Source organism: Elephantulus edwardii, unplaced genomic scaffold (genome assembly GCF_000299155.1).
Source record: "Elephantulus edwardii isolate Elephantulus edwardi_28Jun2011 unplaced genomic scaffold, EleEdw1.0 scaffold00003, whole genome shotgun sequence".
NCBI classification, from domain to species: domain Eukaryota; kingdom Metazoa; phylum Chordata; class Mammalia; order Macroscelidea; family Macroscelididae; genus Elephantulus; species Elephantulus edwardii.
In genome coordinates this window covers 16,952,270-16,970,716 of record NW_006399753.1, presented here as the reverse complement: position 1 = coordinate 16,970,716, position 18,447 = coordinate 16,952,270, and the positions used below count along the sequence as shown (strand labels likewise).

At 41.7% G+C, this 18,447-nt stretch overlaps 1 protein-coding gene across 1 annotated transcript in view; it reads right to left on the bottom strand.

The window, feature by feature from the left end:
- Positions 1-18,433, bottom strand: part of TMEM65 (transmembrane protein 65) — a 56,126-nt gene extending 37,693 nt beyond the window's left edge. Inside the window, exon 1 of the mRNA XM_006879307.1 lies at positions 18,265-18,433. Coding sequence (XP_006879369.1) covers positions 18,265-18,382 — 118 coding nt within the window. The 5' untranslated portion in view covers positions 18,383-18,433. The remainder of the gene's footprint in view (positions 1-18,264) is intronic.
- Positions 18,434-18,447: the final 14 nt, after the last annotated feature.

The window sequence follows — 18,447 nt, the reverse complement described above, 5'->3', positions numbered from 1 at the left end:
ATAATGCCTATTCATCCAAGAAATTATTTTTAATGCTTTTTATTCATCACTTGCTAAGGTTATTTGAAGAATTTAAAAAATATACTATGAGGATGGCACAAGACAGGGCAAGGTCCAGGGTCATAATGAGTCGTACTGGCCTCAGCAGCACCTAACAACAAATATAAACCAGTTAGGTTAAGTTTTGTCTTCTGTTAATCTCAGAAATTTAGTCCTTCGGGTAATTAAACATGCAATTATTATTTAATTATATTTGCACAGCTGGAGATCAGAAAATAAAAATAAATGATCTGTAGACAATCAAAAATACTGATGCAAAAGAAAGACTATAAACATAAGCAAAGCATTCTATTTCAAAGAAGCAAGCAATCTTGTCCAATAGCTGCTCTGCTACTTGCACGAACACCTGACAGACCACGAGCACCAAAGGCTGTACTGTACCAAGACTATCGGGAGTCTCTGATGAGGACGCCTCCTTCGCACGCTTCACAAGGGCAATCTCAGGTTTGGGGTATCTGCATGCTAAAAACATTTTTTAAAATAAAAATGTATTAAATCAGTAAATAAAATGTGTATAAATAAAAATGGACAGTAAATGAAACGTCAAGGTGTCACGTGGGTGCACAAGCAGTCCTGGTTGTGCGCTGGACTGTGGCGGCATAAAGATGACTGCACAAGCTGCCGTCTTACAAAGTGGCCTTATAATCAACAATTACAACAAAAATTACTATTACTCTAGGACCACTACAATTTTTTGTAAAAACAATAAAAATCAGATTTCTGTCCATTAACACTTGACTTTCCACTATCCTTTCTACAATACGTAGCTTATATGTGATCTAGCCTTCGTACTTGCAATGCTCTGAAATCTGAGTGTCTTTAATATGAAGTTTTTGCCAGAGTCACTTCTGAAATGTCAATTCTTTTCTTCACAGCCTCAACTTCTACTACCAAGTCCTGTCTTCACCAAGTTCCTAAGGCTGTATACCCACTCTGTCAATGGCAAACAGTTCAGTAGCAGTTTCAACATCCTAACAGTTAGCTATTTCTTCTAAAGCTTCATTTATCTTTGATGAAAATTTCATTTCAGTACTCTAATTTTTTGCATAACAAACTTTCATATTTGTTGGCCAGTACAAAGGTTTGCCAGTAGGAGACAAAGAAGGCACACAACTACATACTTAATTTCTTTGTTTTCTACTGACAATCCTTTGTAACAATTTTAAAAACAGGCAATTAAAAGACAAATACTGCATAATGCCACTGTTATAAAACAGGACTGACATAGGGGTTGGGAAGAGATTGAGAAAGATGGGATAAATGATATCTACTGCACTGAAACAGATGAGGGACAGAACTGTTTAAAAGGGATATATGATAGTATTGTCATGACAGGAGTCCAGAAAGAAGGCTGCATAGTGGAGTGGATTTGGTGGGTGGGACTGTGTAATAATGAAAAAATTTTCTTTTACATTTAAAAGAAAAGAGCAAATTGGGGATAAGGGGTGGGCAGGGAGAAAAGTGCATCAATGAATGAATGGAAATCCAAAGTCTCTGTAAACTTTCATTAAAATTATTTATAAAAAAAAAGAACAGAGGGCAGAAAAGTATATTGGCCAACAAATATGAAAAGTGAATGGGTGTGTAATGCACACTCACTGAGAGCCCACCATAGGTGATGTGAGTGGTCACGGGTCAGCACAGCTGCTGCAGAGTGACTTACTGAACAGCAGGCAGCAGTCTGTACACTGTACATATTAATCCAAGTTAACATACTGTGATGGATGACATTGCTTAAAATGTTGCTGTTAGGCCCCACTGAGTCAACGCCGATTCACAGCAACTCTGTGGACAATAAAACAAACCCGTGACCAATCCTTTACCATCGGCACAATCTCTGCTGTGCTCAAAACCACTGTTCCAACCACCATACGACTAGACATCTTTGCTGACCTTTTCCTTTCCCAAGCATGATGTTATTTCTCCAGGAACTAGCCCCTCCTGATAATGTGCCCAAGGTATGTGAGATGCAGTAACAATGAAGACTACCATGACCATGCCCATTGTCAAACCAGAGACCTGGAAATACCCAGAGTCCGTCCTTATTACTACACACCCTACATACAAGCAAGTAAACATTCTATCTTTCCATTAAATGCTCTTTTGTTCAACTTCTACATAATCTCTCTTGAATTCATCTGTTTTCCATTCCTATGCTCACTAGCCTAGTTCAGGTCTCTATGATCTCTTATGGTGATGTCTACAAAGTTCTCCTAACTTGTCTCCCTGCCACTCATTTCATTTCCGTCTTAGCTTCTATACTATATACGTGGACTGCAAAGAGAACAGAGAGGGCTGTTTCAGAGAAAAGGGCAAAGATGGCCAAGCTTCCTCTCACACACTCTGAGCGTGATGTTAGGAGGGATCAGTCCTCGGAGAGGGACATCAGGCTTGGGAAGGTGGAAGGGCAGTACAAGTGAGGAAGGCCCACTAGATGGACTGACCCGGTGACTGTAATAATGGCACAAGCAGAGATGGTGAGGATGGCACAGGACAGAGGGAGGCTCAGATCTGCTGTTCCCAGGGTCACTATAAGCTGTGGTGGACTTGACGACACACAACAATAACAAACTATGTACGAGCTGATTTTTTTTTTCTAAAATCACGTGTATTTCAGAACACATCTGAATTTCATGGTATACCACTGTTCCTATTTTGTCTCACACACATCCCTCACCCTGATCTCAGTAAAGTACTGAGCTCTAGAGATCTCAACTTTCTGTGTAAACACTGTTCCCTTACACACTTACACACAAACTCAGCCACAGTAGCCAACATACTGTATTATAACTGCAGGCTAAATCCTCTCTGTCTTCCCGAAAACATAACTCTTTATCGTTTAGAGGCATGCTGTTATTGCTGTTGTCATTAGAACAACTCACAGCGACCCTACGAATAATAAATCTGAACCCTGCCCTATCCGGTGCCATCCTCACAATCTCCTGACACACTTGAGCCCATTGCTTAAGTCACTGTGTCAATCCACCTGAGTGAGGGTCTTCCTCTATTTCACCCACCCTCCACCTTCCCAAGCACGATAGCCTTCTCCAAGGAATGCCCTTTCCTAGCAACATGTCCAAGATACATGAAACCAAATGCTAATATCTCCATTACATTCTCAAAGCTATCATAAATTTGGCATGTCCTTCAACAAAACGGACTGACACAATGACTTCAACGACAATGTGAGCACAGCAGAGATTGGGTGGATGGCACAGGAGAGGACAAGATTTCCATCTGTTGTTTATAGGGTTGCTACAAAGTGTAGTCAATTTGACAACACCTGATACACAGCAAAAAAAGTAAACTCTCTAATTACCTACCAGGTCCCCAAAGCCAATTACTTCTCCAGTCTTTTCTCTCAGTTAAGAATACCACCTCTTATTACAGTCAGAAAACAAACAAACAAAACCTAACTCACTGTCAAGTCAGAAACCACTTAGCTGACCCTCCAGTGGTCCAAAGCTGTAAATCACAAGGGAAAAGACTGCCCAGAGGTCTCTCCTGAGGAGCCGCTGGTGGATTCAAGCCACTCGCAATGCTGCCTTTTTATTAGCAACACAACTCCCTACAGACTATGCCGCCAAAGCCCGGCAATAGCAGTCAGGCGTTCTTCAAATCCTATTATTCTAACTCTCTCTCGCTTAAACTCAAATAACCTTCCGGAGGTTTACCTAAGAAGCTGAGCTCCTAGCCCAAAGGCAAGCAGTTCAAATGCACCAGCTCCTCATCAAGGTAAAAACACACCATCTCTTCCCATGTGATTTACAGCGTCTGCAAACTCAGGGGGGAGAATGAGCTATGAGTTCCAACCGGAAGGTTCACAACAACAATCTAGCTAAAATGAATCTGGGTCACTGTCAGAATCAACTTGACGGCAGTGAGTTTAATCTGGCTTCTATCTGTCCATCCATTCTTATTCCACTCATCCTTTTGTTGATTAAGTGACTTATATTTTCTTTCTGTCATTTCTCCTTCATGATACTGGCACATTTGCTTTTTTCCCCTTCTTAAAATACACTTTGAGCTGTCTGCATGACTGACTTATTCTCAGTCCTTAACTCTTGGCTTAAATATCACCTACACAAAGGCCATCCTAAATAGCAATATCCAAAGAAATGTCATTCTTCTCTTAACTCACGTGTGATAATTATTTCATTTATTATCTCTTATCTTTCCTCTTCTAAAAAAACACAAGCTTCACGAAGGCACCTTGTACAACTAGTTTTCTGATACACTTTCAACACACAGCAGTTTCTATTAAAGGCTAAGCGTGATAACAAATAGGTGTCAAATGAATGAAATTTCAAAGTTTTCCCAGAAATGTTATATTAGAATTTTTTTTTTAGGAATTCATTTCATTTAAAAAAATCTACAGGAAAATGAAGCTAGAGTTAGTTATTTAAAAGTTAGACAGTTGAAAGCGGCAAATACTACTTCCAGACTGGCCAAAATGTCTTATATCTTAACTTTTTTACATACTTGTTTCTCTTCAAAGTAACAATTCTTTTCAAAGATTGTATTCGGTTTTCTGTTGAATGTTCAAGTACAATTATACAAAAGATGAGGTCGGATGCATTAATAGAACGAACGTAGAAAATGTATTAAACAATTGAAATGCTACTTTTTTCCCCTCAACATACATTAAAAATTATCGGCATAAATACCCTGAAAAATGAAGGAGTAAAACAGAGGTTTTGGAGTCAGATCAAGTTCAGTTAAAAATTTAAAAGATAAGGGGGAAGAGGGAAGAAACACCTCATCAGATAAAAAGACAGGCCAAATGTGATATATATACAAAACTATTATTCTGTTGATGGCAAGGGAGTAAACTGAGCTGCCAACCCAAAGGTATGTGGTTCTTATCAACCTGCTACTCATGGAAGAAAAATGGGAATCTCTTCCTGTGCAATTTACAGCCTCTGAAAACCCACTGGAGGGTCAGCTACGAGTTGCTTCCAAATAAATGGCTCACAACAATATGAAATCCTGATAGATGGACCATGAAAACATTATGCTGAGTGAAATAAATCAGTGACAAAAGGGCAAATATCCTATGACAATACAAATATGAAATATCTAAAACAGGCAAATGTGTATGAATTAAAGTCTATTCCCAATTACTAGAGTTAGTACTTAGGGGTCTCTAAGTTCCTATTAAGGGTAATGGAAAAAAAATCCAGAAACCACAAGTATAATGGTTGCATAACATGAGTGTAATTAACATCAGTGAACTGTTCAAGCTGTTTTGGCAAATATTGTGTCATATATACTTACAGCAATAAAAACAAACTGTTATAAACAAAGCAAAACAAAGAACTCTATCAAAAAGGGGAGGGGTTTTGAGCAAATTACATTCAGCGTCAGCTTCTTAATCTATTTTAAAAAGATTCTTTCTTCTCTAAGTAAATAACTCTGAAAATTCATCTAGCTCACTAAGTCTGAAATAGTAAATAATTAATAATTGGCAACATCAAGGACAGAGTGCAGAAATTATCTAACAATATCATTCATATCACATGCAAGCAAGATTCTGCTCAAGATTATCCAAAAGCGACTGGAATAGCACATCAACAGAGAACTGCCTGAAGTGCAGGCTGGGTTTAGATGAGGCCGTGGAACTAAGGATATTATAGCTAATATTAGATGGAGCTCAGCTGAAAGCAAGGAATACCAGAGGAATATCATCTGTGTTTCATTGATTATGTAAAAGTGTTTGACTGTGTGTATCACAATAAACTGTGGCTGACTCAGAGAAAAATGAGAATACCAGAACACTTGATTGTGCTTATGTGCAACCTATACTTGGATAAGGAGGAAGTTGTCAGAAAAGAGCAAGGAAACACTGCATGGTTCAAAATTGGGAAGGATGTATGCTAGGGATGTGTCCTATCTCCATACCTTTTCATTCTATATTCAGAACAGATTATCTAAGAGGCTGGTCTCTATGAGGAGAAATGTGGCATCAGGATTGGAGGTAGACTCATCAAAACTCAGTGTTATGCCGATGATACAAGCCTGCTTGCTGAAACTGTGGAGGATCTGAAACTCAACATCAAGAAAACAAAGATCCTCACTACTGGGCCAACTGGCAGCATCATGATAGATGGTGAAGAAACGGAGATTATTAACAGCCTTAGTTTGCTTGGCTCTATAATCAACACTTGGTACCAGCAGCCAGGAAATTAAAAGACTAATTGCACTGGGAAAGTTTGCTGTCAGAGACCTCTACAATATACCGAAGAGCAACAATATCAGTCTGGAGATTAAAGTGTGCCTGATCCAGGCCATATTGCCATTACTTGCTATGCGTCAGAAAGTTGGATAATGACTAGGGAATGATAGGAGAACTGATGTCTTTGAGCTGTGGTACTGGAGAAAAGTACTGAATATACCATGTACTGCGAGGAGAACAGGGTCATCTTAAAGAGGGTTAAACCAAGGTGCTCCTCGGAGGCAAGGATTCTGAAGCTTTGTCTACACTGGACATGGTGCAAGGAGGGAGAGGGACATCATGCTTGGGAGGGTGAAGGGACAATGCAGGAGAGGAAGACCCTTGATGTGATGGATTGATTCAGTGACTGGGGTAATGGGGGTAGGTGTGTTGAAGACAGTGAGATTGGCACAGGAATAGAGCAGGATTTAGGGCTGTTGTACATAGGATCACTATGAGCTGCAGGCAACTCAACAGCACATAACAACAAACAATAATGATACTATAGTATTTATTTGAGAGTCAATTAAAGATAGGTTTATTAGTAAGTTCCATCCACAAAGGGACAGACCTCTTCCTTGAAAGGAAAATAGAAGAGCAAGGCCACCATAGTGTTTCAAAGAATGCTTTGATTAACACAGTAAATGAAATAACCTTCCCTAAAATCCAGAAGAAAATCTCAAGTAATCCAAGTAAGACACATTTCTCTGAAAGTGAACAATAATGTCTCAGAGAACTAATTCTTTTTTGTGTGTCTAAGGACTAATTCTTAAGTGCTTATAACAACCATCTTTACAACAGCCATAATCCAGGTGTTAGGTAACACACAAGGAAACTGTTCCACGTGACAGAGTCTAAGGTCATGATGAGTATCAGTATAGACGCAGGTGGCTAGGTGGATGACGAGAGTAGTGGTCTATGACCTTGAAATGTCTATCAATATAAAACCCATCAGAAAAGCATAGAAGAGTTAAAAAGAGAGATACAAATACCTACAGATAGAGAAGAAAAAAACTATGAAGAGTGACAAACAGTACAGCTAAGGGTGGATATTAGAAACTCTATCAGAGATGCCAAGAAGCAAATCTCCTTACACAGCACAAAAGAATTTACCACAACCACTGGGGATGAATGAGAAAAAGAGAGCCGGATAGTGTGAAGCTGAGGTTCACTAAGAGCAAGGAACACATTCAGCACATTTCACTCCCACTACTGAGCTCTGGTGGCTGGCAGCAAGAAGCTGTGCCGCAATCCCTAAAGCATGCAGTTCAAATCCGCCAGCGACTCTGGCAGAGAAGGAGGGGCAATCTCATCTTTTGTTATTTACTGTCCCTGAAAACCTGCGGAGGGTCAGCTATGGATCTTTTCTGACTCTGTGGTAAACAGCACCACCTGGGTAAAACAGCGAGGACAGTCTTAGGGATGGTCCAGGACTGAGCGGTGTTTGGTTTTGTCCACAGGGGACATTATCAGTCAGAGCCAATCTCGAAGCAGCAGTGGGTGAGCTCTGCCAACTGAACCAGCACTGTGTTCTAGAGGTATCTGGTGTAACTGATAAGTCGGCACACAGAAGTTTCCCCAAAGAAAATGATACTAAAATATAAAGACTTACCTAGTAGAAGCTCCACTCACTATTCACTGCATGGGAAAAACACATTCTTTATAAATGTACTGCCAACAAAGTAAACATTTCACAGCTTTAGTTTCAATGACTGTTATCTATCATGTCTTCAAGTAATTGAGTTAATATGTTTAAAAATGCAATTCTTTATTTTATGTGGTTGCTTTGTTTACTTAAAGCAGACATAGGCTGTGAGTCAAAGCCCAGAGTCCTAAAAGCCCTCACAGTAATTACTGCAAGACACTAATAAAATCTGCAGTCAAGGACTTAATCCTTATTTGTTTCAGTTAGGTATACACACTGACACACCAAAGGACAAAAGTGTCGTTACACAAACTCAGTACTATTTGTAGAAAAAGATGAAACTACCTCTATTAATAGTGGGTCAGTATTGGGTCATTCAGAACTTTCAAGATTTTTTTTTTTTTTTTAGCAAAACAAGGGGAAGAAGTTTATTAAGCAATAAGACAGAAGCATAGCTAATGAAAGATAGTGGTGGACTGTGCAAAAGAGTGAAAATGAAAAGAGAGAAAAGGGGAAAGGGAGCTCAGGGTGCCTGCAGAAGACAAAGATGGAGTCACACTTTGGGGGACTGCTGCAAGTAGAGAGGCGAAAGCAAGAGCGGGATCATCTCCTACCTTCAGTTCTACCTGACCCTCTAAATGAGCCTAGTCAGAGGTTTTATATGATTCTAACTTTCCTAGGCAGAAATTTGTTTCTAAAAATTGCTACAGTACTATACAAATAAGCAGTAGATGACCACTGAGATGGACAGTATCAAGGTCAATTACTGGCGAATTAAACCATAGCCGTATCTGCCTTATCTGGAAGCCTTATTTCCTAAAATTACTAATATTTATAATTTCATTAAGAACTTAGAAGTGAAGAAAAATCACAGTCAAGGAAAAGAGTTATTACAAAGCTCAATTATTTAACAGAGAGATGTAAAGTCTGACATAGAAGGAACCAGTGAGTTAGCAGCAAAAGAATATACAAATAGAGGAGCTAAAGAAACAGTATGTGGCGTTTCATATTAAGTTGTTGTTGTGTACTCTCAAGGCTTACCTGACCCATAGCTGACCTTCCGGCAGGCTTTCAGAAGCAGTAAACTGCACAGAAGTACACCGTCCATCTTCCTCCCTCAAAGCAGCTTTGGATTCAAACCATGCACCTTTGCATGGGCAGTGCAATTCCTCACCACTAAGCCACCAGAGCTCCCTTCATGTTAAGGAGCAGTTCTCACTCAGCCAGGAATCATTTTGGCACCCTTCGCCTCAGCCTTGTCGGGGATCATCTGGCAACGTCTACAAACATTTCTGACTGTTACACTGGGTGGAAGGGAGGGTAGTGCTACTGGAATAAACTGGATAAAGGACAAGAATGCTGATAAATATCTCATGTGGAGGAAAGCGGTTCTGGTGGTATAGTCCGTGACAAGTTGTGCTAACTCAAAGGCTATGTATATGTAGCTTCAGCGGTTCAAACACGCCAGTGGCTCCATAGGTGAGAAACAGGCAGTCTCCTCTCATTTCAATCACAGCCTCCGGTACTGGAGACACAGGGTCACTAGAAATCAGAACAGACTCAATGGCTGTGAGTTTCTGGGAGTCCTCTACACTTCAATATATCAAAGGGATCAGTATCTTAAGTCTCCAGGATAAGTAACAGATATTCAAAATAAGGGCCCAAATCTTACAACCATGACCCCTATGTTAGTGTGTTATACTGTGGTAACTTGCACGTTGGTATGAAGCTGGAAGCTGTGCCACCGGTACTTCAAATAACAGCAGGGTCACCCACGATGGACAGGCTGCAGCAGAGCTTCCGGGTTAAAACAGATCACCACAATGACCTGGAAATCTACTTTCTTCTGTTTCTACTGTGAGTTGCTTTCAGGTCAATTTTCACACAAAGCAGCCTTACAAGTGACAGACCAAAGTCTTGCCCTAAACTGGGCCATCCTCACCCCGTCTCTGCCATGCTCAACCCCAATCCTGAAGTCACTCCATCAGTCCCTCTCACTGAGGGTCTCCTCTTTCTCTGACCCTTTACCTTTTCTAGCACGATGCCCTTTTCCTCAGCCTGGCTCCTCCAGACATTACAATGCCCAAAGCATGTGAGACAAAGCTTCACCTTCCTGGCTTCTTGCTTCTAAGGAGCACTCTGGTTGCACTATGGATTAGAACAGAACAATGTCCGGCTGGGTTTTATGAACACACCAAGGATATTAAAGATAGCCTAGATCAATGATAACCGAGAAGAACATGCTTCTCAGAACAATGAAGTACATGAGACCCAAACCGAAACGACAGTTATTGGGGGGGGGGGGGATTTATCAGAAGATGAAGGGTAACTGGAAATAAGAGACCCAAGAGGAGACGAGTAGGAAGGGAGCTATTATGATGAAGGCTCCAACTAATGTCACAAAATAAAATGTGTATTAACTGTTAAATGGGAAACGAATTTGCTCTGTAATCTTTCATCCAAACTACAAAACATTCAAAAACAACAAATGTTGCTAGATGCCATCTGAGTTGACTCCATCACCGTGACCCTATAAATAGCAGATTGAAACCTTGCCCTATTGCACACCACCTTCACGATCTTCACTGTATGCAAGGCCACTAACTGCAGTCACTGTGTCAACCATCTCACTGAGGGGCTTCAACAAAAGACAGTGTAAAACTGTACAGCGTTTTATTCTGTTATACAAAGGACTGGAATGAAAAACTAGCTCATTGTTTTAAAAGGAATATATTACGATTACTAGGTATGGTCACTTACACGAAATACCAAACAACTCACTGATTCTGAGATGAGGAGGTCATCCTTGATGGCCTCGGGTGCTCTAAATGCCATCAGAAAAACCAAACCTTCTACCAAGGAGTTAACTTACTCATGGCTGCCCCACATGTATCAAACCAGAGCCACGTTCCATGTGGTTATTCCATAGCTGTTTTTTCAGAAGTTTTTCCCTTTTCTTCCAAGGTGCCTCTGGGTGGACTCCAATTCTTTCATTCAATCATTCTTTCAGTTAGTAGTGGAAAACATTAACCAGCTGTGCCACCCAGGTCCCCTAAAATCATAAAAGTCCTTAAGAGAAGTTAAAGGGCAAATAAGGGAAAAGCTGTGTGATAAAGGAAGCAGAGACTAAACTGATACATAATCTGTATTATGCTGGCAACTTTTTTTTTAATTATTTTTTTAATGCAACATAAATATTTTTTACAATATATTCTTTCCATTTAAGAGGTAAGGAATTCTCCCCTAGAAAATACCAGAAGAATCCAGATCTGTTGACACTTTGATTTTTTGCTCAAGACTTATTTTGGACTTCTAACCTCAAGAACTACAAGGAAATGAAATGTGTATTATTTTCAGGTCATTAGGTATGCAACTAAGTCATTATAGCAACAATACAGCTAATACAAAGCTTCACATTCCTCTGTGGAACACTTTTTGGAGGAGCTCTGACCTATCACTTAAGTGTCACAGCCACACTGAGACTGTTTCGCTGCTGAGGCCACAGGCATCTGCTCTCATTAAGTGTCAGCTGAGCCCAGCCTTCCAGCCATCTTCACCAGAGTGCCAGACACGTGAGCCAAGCCATCCTGGTCACTGTGACCAGCATGTCTGCAAGCTGAGGTCTCCCAAGAGAACGTTAAAGGTATCTTGTAAAGGATACAAATTATCCAGCTGAGCTCTGCTTATGTTTGCTTATATGCCAAATTATGAGATAAAATAATAGTGCTTTCAGTCACTCATAATCTGGACAAGCAATGATTAAAGATTAATAAGTAGTATACATCCACTCTGAAATGGGGTGGGGGGTGTAGGTTATCAGCTTGCTAATAATCTGCTTGCTAGTAATCTCTAGTATTAGGGTGACTCCAACATGCTAGTAACGCTAAGATCTTTAGAATTAATCTTGTTAGAATATACTGCCATAATTGTGTTCTCTGCATATTGCTACAACAATTGATTGTAGTCAAACTTCCTTTCACTTTTCTATACTCAAGACATAGATGCTCCGAGCATATGACAGATCCCTTACTCCTCCAATCCACACCTCACATCTTCATCCTGCTTCTTCCATTTCTGCTGTACCTAGTCAGACCTCCAGAAAAATTCACTGCCACCTGTTTTCTAAGAGGCCATAAACCCAGTGGGAGGAGACTGCCCATCCTTCTCCCGAGGAGACACTGGGGATTAACAGCACCTGAGAAGGGTGGTTTCTGTGTTGGCAGCACAATTCCATATGCGTGGACAAGGAGCGCCACCTCCCTTATTGAGGTGACTCAACGGCACATAACAATAACATACTACGACAGATTTGGAAGCAGGACTGGCATCCACTTCCTAAACAACATGCCTCCAGAAACTATGATCTTTGATAAATGTTGATAGCTGTAGAGGGGCTTCCGGCCTTTTCATAGGGTGACTATGAGTTGAGCTCAAATCAAAGGCAATCAACGAGAACAACCTCAAACAAGGTACTGAAAAATGGAAGGATAACTAGAAAAACATGTATGGGGATCCAAGGCGGGAAGAGGTGGGAGCAGGAGGGTGAGGATGGATAGGGGCAAAATCACAAGGTTGCACAATTTGGTGGGTTGGTGGAGAGGGTAAAAGAAATGGGAAAGATATGGCAGGGACCTGAAAAGTCAGGACAATGGTGGGCATAGTACAATGGTGATTATTTTATAAAACATGATGAATAAAAATACTTGTATTATTCAAATACTAAATGTGAATGAAGAATAATGTGAAAAACAATGTAACTGTGTAAGGAAGCCACTATGAAATAAAAATTTTGTAAAACAAAAACCTAACTGGCTTGCTATTTGTGAAAAAGGAAAGTCAAGATCAAGCTGAGAGATAACAATAGGACATTTTCTGTTAAAAACACCAAGATTTTTGCTTATATTCATGCTCTTTTGTCATTCTTAAAAAATAAAATTCCATTTGTAAAAAAATTCCATTAAATATACCTTAAATACATATTTGACCAAATTATTCCCTAAGAAGCTCCTTGTGGCCAAATCCTCTCTCTCATCATTCCTTTCCATCATTGGTAATGACTTCTGACTCACAGAAACCCACATGGTGGTGAACAATCCAACAGGGATTTGATTTCTAGCCTGTAATCGTTCTGCAGTGGTCTGCTTTCAGAAGGATGTGCAGTCTGATAGGGCTCGGCCGTACAGGGCTGCTGCCGAAAGCTGCTCAACAGTAAAGGTACAGTCATCTTGATGGGAACAGACACTAGGTCTTTTTCTGGCAGAGCCACTGAACCACTTTTTTAAATTATTTTTATCTGATAATTTACCGAAAATCTGGATTTCCATCCATTCATTGTTGTACATTTTCATCCCTACCTCCAACCTACTCCAGTTCGCTTTTCTCTTTAAAAAAATTCATTCATTGTTGCACAATTTCCCACCAACATTTTATGAACATTGTGCCACTAGGGGTCCTTAGGTCTCTCTTCTTTGTTTAACTCTGTGATGAACATGGACTCTAAGACCTTAAAGCAGTTATCTGCAGCCTCAAGGATGGTCTCTAGGAATTTTCAGCCTCTGGGATTCATACCCTAGCACAGTGCCTTCCATTTTGCACCCGCGGGCAGAACTAATGCAAACAGAGACCAAGTGAATCTTCTGACAAGTGGACCCTCCACTCCCGGCTGAGGCTTCAGAAGATGCTTGTAACTTCATAGAAGAAGACTCCATACCAGAAATGTCCAATTTAGTTGCTCCAGATTCTTGATCCTCAGAAATTGTTAGGTAAGACATACTAGTTTAAGCTACTTACTATGGTCTGAAGTGATTTGTTATGCAACAACTGAGAACTAATACAATGAGTACTGCCTTTCCTTTAAAATCAAAACTGAAACATTATAAAAGTTAAAATAGTAAGCAAGCAGAAATATAAACTGCAAAAAGAGGAAGTGAAATTGTATTAAAAATTTTGGTTAAACACTAGTAGACAACTACAATTAACATTAGCTTGCTAGCCCTACTTGTAAAAAGAATGAGTCAACAATGAACACTCTGTCAGCAGAAGATAGATCAGGTTAAGCAGGTAAGCTAAGATCACAACATCAACATTCTTTTAATTTGGAGAGTAAATCAGTTAATAACTTTGAAATTACAACTGACTATTTAATTATGATAAGACACTCCACAAACCCTGCTTTATCTATTACAAACTGATTCTAAAGTTTTATCTTGTCACAAATTATTCCACATACCCAGTGATAAGCAGATAAAAAAAGATAAAGGCAATACATCAAAATATACCAGTAGATTACAACGCTATGACAAAGCATGATATCTTCCTGCAATGTTGCCATGGCAAGACCATAACCCTTCATGAGTTCTTTCTTAAAAACACTTTTTTCAAGAACATCTAAGTTTTCCTACCACTTGAAACAAATCTTTCTAAAAGATAATTTACTTCTTTTAGTCCATGAATTGGTTATTTGACTCTATTCAAAAAGCAACAACAGAAAAACAAAGCTTTTCATCTAACCCAAAAAAAGAAGTAACAATAGAATGAGCTGTATACTTCTCAACACAGTAAAAACCCCATCTACTTTAAACTGTTAATGAATTGGTAAGAGTTTGAGTGATGATTCCAATTATCTCCATAATTAACACACCTACTCCTCACTTACCAACATGGCTAGGATCCAAAGACCAAGTCATTAGGCAGAATCTGCATGACATGAGGGGCAAGCACATGGCACAAATGCCCCCTACTCTCTCACTGCCTTTCACGTGACCCTGGTACATTGTGGGATGCCCACAGCACAGCAAACTCCCTTCCTCACCACTCCTTCAGTACCTGTAGGGTCAGGGAGGTGGAAGAACCTACCACCTGCTGTTCAGGTCCTGGGTAAAGACCTGAGTCCTCTGTCCACTCTCTCTTGCTAACCACCTTGGTCAGGGACCCCACTCATCTTCCGCCTTTCACCTCTCTGTCCACTCCAGGTAGCAACCCCACTCATTTTCTGTCCATCCCAACCTGCTGCCTCCCTTCTCTCCCCCCACCTCCTGTGGACAATTCTGGCACCGTCAGGCCCTTTCACCATCCTACCACCACTGCCCAGTGCCCTCCATGGCCAGACCAAGCCATGCTTGATGAAAAGAGATACTGTGCCTCCTCCAGTAGTTCATGTGTCAGTGGGGCCTCCAGGGTAGCCTTTAGGTGGCCAGTCATGCCCCACTACTGCCCACTGGGCCCAGACTATCAAAGGTACAGCTCAGAACTGTTTGAAAGTTGCCATAAATGGGAAAGAGTGATAAGCTAGGTCTAAGTGTACATTCTGATACTGAAAAGACTGTACTAAAGACACCCGGTGACATAATAACCTACTGGGCTGCTAATGGAAAGGTCACTGGTTCTAATCCACCAGCAGCTCCACAGAGGAAAGATGTGCAGTCTCCTATGAAGATTCACCGCCTGGGAAACCCTCTGAAGAGCTGCTTTAAATTGTAACCAATTCAATGGCAATGGAGTAACAAAAGTCATTTATTTCTACACACTGTATCACAAGAAAAGAGACAGGTGAAGAGAGGAATCATGAATGCCAGGTCAGTTCTTCCTCACAAGTGCTTCATTTCTTTTGGAATTTATTCATGTTTAAATAAGAGTTCCCTCAAGAGGACTGGAGAGCATTTGGTGAGTGAACTAACTCCATGCCACAAGGATAAATATTGTATAAAACTATTACTGCAGAATGAGTATGAGGATCCAAGGGAGGAGGAGGGTGGAAGCAGAGGGATGAGAATGAGAGGTAGGTAGGTATTAATCATAGGGGTGTACAATTTCATGGGTGGTGAGGGAAATTGGAAGAATCTGGTCTGAAAAACAATGTATTCAAATTTTGTAAATAAAGTAGAATAATAATAATGAGAGAGTTCCCTCAAGAAGGGAAGTGACCATCCATTTTGCTTTCAGGTTCTTCCTGGCACAAGTGACCTCTGGTATGGGTAACCACCATTCTTGGCAAGTCATGGGACAGAGGCAATATAGGATGCTACTTGAGGGGGTATTCGCCTGTTAGATGAGCAGGTGACAGACAATGATCTTCCATAGACCACAGGGTGTGGAGGATCTCTGATGGAGGGCCTCTACTGGATGCCAAACCAAACAGGAATAACAGGGCCCTTTCTTCTAGGGGAGTGGCCAAGTGAAACTAGCTCAGTATGGAGGTCCCTTCCAAAGTCTGCAAACTACAAGCGGTGAGTGGGCTTTTTGCACAAGGCAAGCTGCTACCTTTAGGCCAGACCGAACGAAGCAGGCAGGGATTGCTTTACTCTAAAGCAACTGAAATGTTTTTAAGTCCTTTCCATGATATTTAAAACCATGTTAAATTTTGAAGTATCATTGGAAAATAGCTGCGGCTTTACCACAATACTGTGTTGGTGGTAGTGGTGATTTTGCACCCTTCATCAGGATGGACACACAGCTGACCTCCAGCAGGAGGCTGGAAATCACGAGAGGAGAGTGAGTGCCCTTTTCCCTCACATGGAAGAGCTGGTAGATTTGAACCTCTGGCCTTTGGGTTGGCAGCACAGCTCTTTACCGCCATGGTTAATTCTGTGCTAAAACAATGTCTGAGGTAAAGGTAAAATTTACCCCCCTGCACTGAAACACGTTTTGCCATAAACTGCCATAGAATCATATTACAGGGCCTATCTTTTAACAAGGTTGAAAATGCAAGATTCTGAAGAAATTATGTAGAAAAAAAATCAAATGTTTGTTAATTAAATAATCTCACCTGTGAAGAAAGATTCCTATAGTTAACATTCCAATAAACAATTGGCTATATCGTTGTGCAAAGGGCACATTTCCAAAAGTGAACATTTTTAAATTTCAGAGTGCGCACTTAGCTTAGCTTGCAAATACGTGATTCTGACTTTACACAACATCATGCTTCAATGTGTTTAATAACTGAAATGATTAGGATATAACATCTTTTCTGTAAAAAAAAAATGCATGGAGTTATCTAATACTGTAAGCAAATAGGTCCACAATTCCCTGGGAAAGAAGTAGTCAGAAGGCACAGTGAACAGCTTCCGCTAATTAAGTCATGCATGCTGGCCTAGTGCTTAAGCAGCTGCTCTGCCAACCCAGAGGTGATGCTTTTCAAGCGGTTCGAATCCCCCAGCAGCTCCACAGGGGCAATCTCCTCCTGTGTGTTTTACCGTCTCCAAAACGTGCTGGAGCATCAGCTATGAGTCAGTTCTGACTCCGTGACAGTAAGTGACTGGCTCGCTGATATTTAAAAGACGTTTTCAAAAGTCCCTATGACAAGGTAACGAATTCTTTCTTTCATTATAGAAGCACTTTCATGTGCTTCTCACCAATCCAAGGCCAAGAACCAAGTCAATGGGCTCAGCTTAGGATCTATGGAACTGTCCCTGCGCACACAAACAGAAGTTCACCCACAAGGAGAAAAACAAAAAAAGAGAACTTTCCAAACTTCCAAGCCCAACCGAATGGCACATCAAATACATCAGCAACATGTTTGGTCTGGCTGCATTTAGGAAAACACTCTCAAGACTCAATTCTTCTTTGTCACAAGTTCCTCTGAATTCTCCTAAACTTTTTGCTTTCCCCTCTCCAACTCTGACCTTACCACATTCTGCACCCTTTATAAAAATATCCTCTTTTAACGTGCTGGCTTAAAAATAGCTGGCTTAAAAAAAAAAAAGAAAGAAAGAAAGAAAACAGCTGGCTTTCATTATTGCAGCTCCTCGTAAGCAGAAGTCAGCTGTCTGGTCGGGAGTCATGAAATGATTCTCTGAATCTCGAGGTAAACGACGACAGCGGGGCTCTAACTTGCGGAGACCCCGGCCCCCCTCGGGCTTGCAAGGCTCCCGGGCTGGGCCGTGCTCTCCAGCGCCCGGGCAACTGCTAAACCAGCACACAAACACTTGTCTGGCCCCCGCAGCTGCGCGCATCTCAGACTTCCGTGGCAACCCCCCCACCCTGCTCCCCGACACCACGATCTTGCAGGCAGGAAAGTTTCCTCCTGCCTCTCGGTTTGGTGACACTCTCGAGCATGTTGGAGGGCACGCAGGCAAGGGCTCGGGGACTGGAGGGCTGAGTTCCGGGCGCACACCGCCGCGCACCGCAAAACAATGCAAATACAAAGGCAGATGCAAATGCAAATACAAACCCGCGCGGCGGGCATTTGCTCGGGGCCGCGGAGGACACTGGCCCGCACGATCGCGCCTGCCCGTCCCACCCGACCCGGGGACACTTAGGAGGGAAAGTTGCCCCCGCGCGGAAGGGCCCGGGCGCAGGGCGGGGCGGGGTGGAGTTGGTGACGCAGGGGTCCCGGCGCGCCCCTTACCTTGGGCGATGGCTATGGACTCGAAGCGGTGCAGCTCCCTGAGCAAGCAGCTCCGCTCGGAGGAGTGCAGACTGTAGATGAAGTCGCGCGCGCCCTGCGCCGTGTTCAGCGCCTCCATGGGCTCCTTCTTGGGGTGGGTGCCCAGCCCCCGGAGGCCGGCGGGGACGCCGCCCGGGGCCGCGA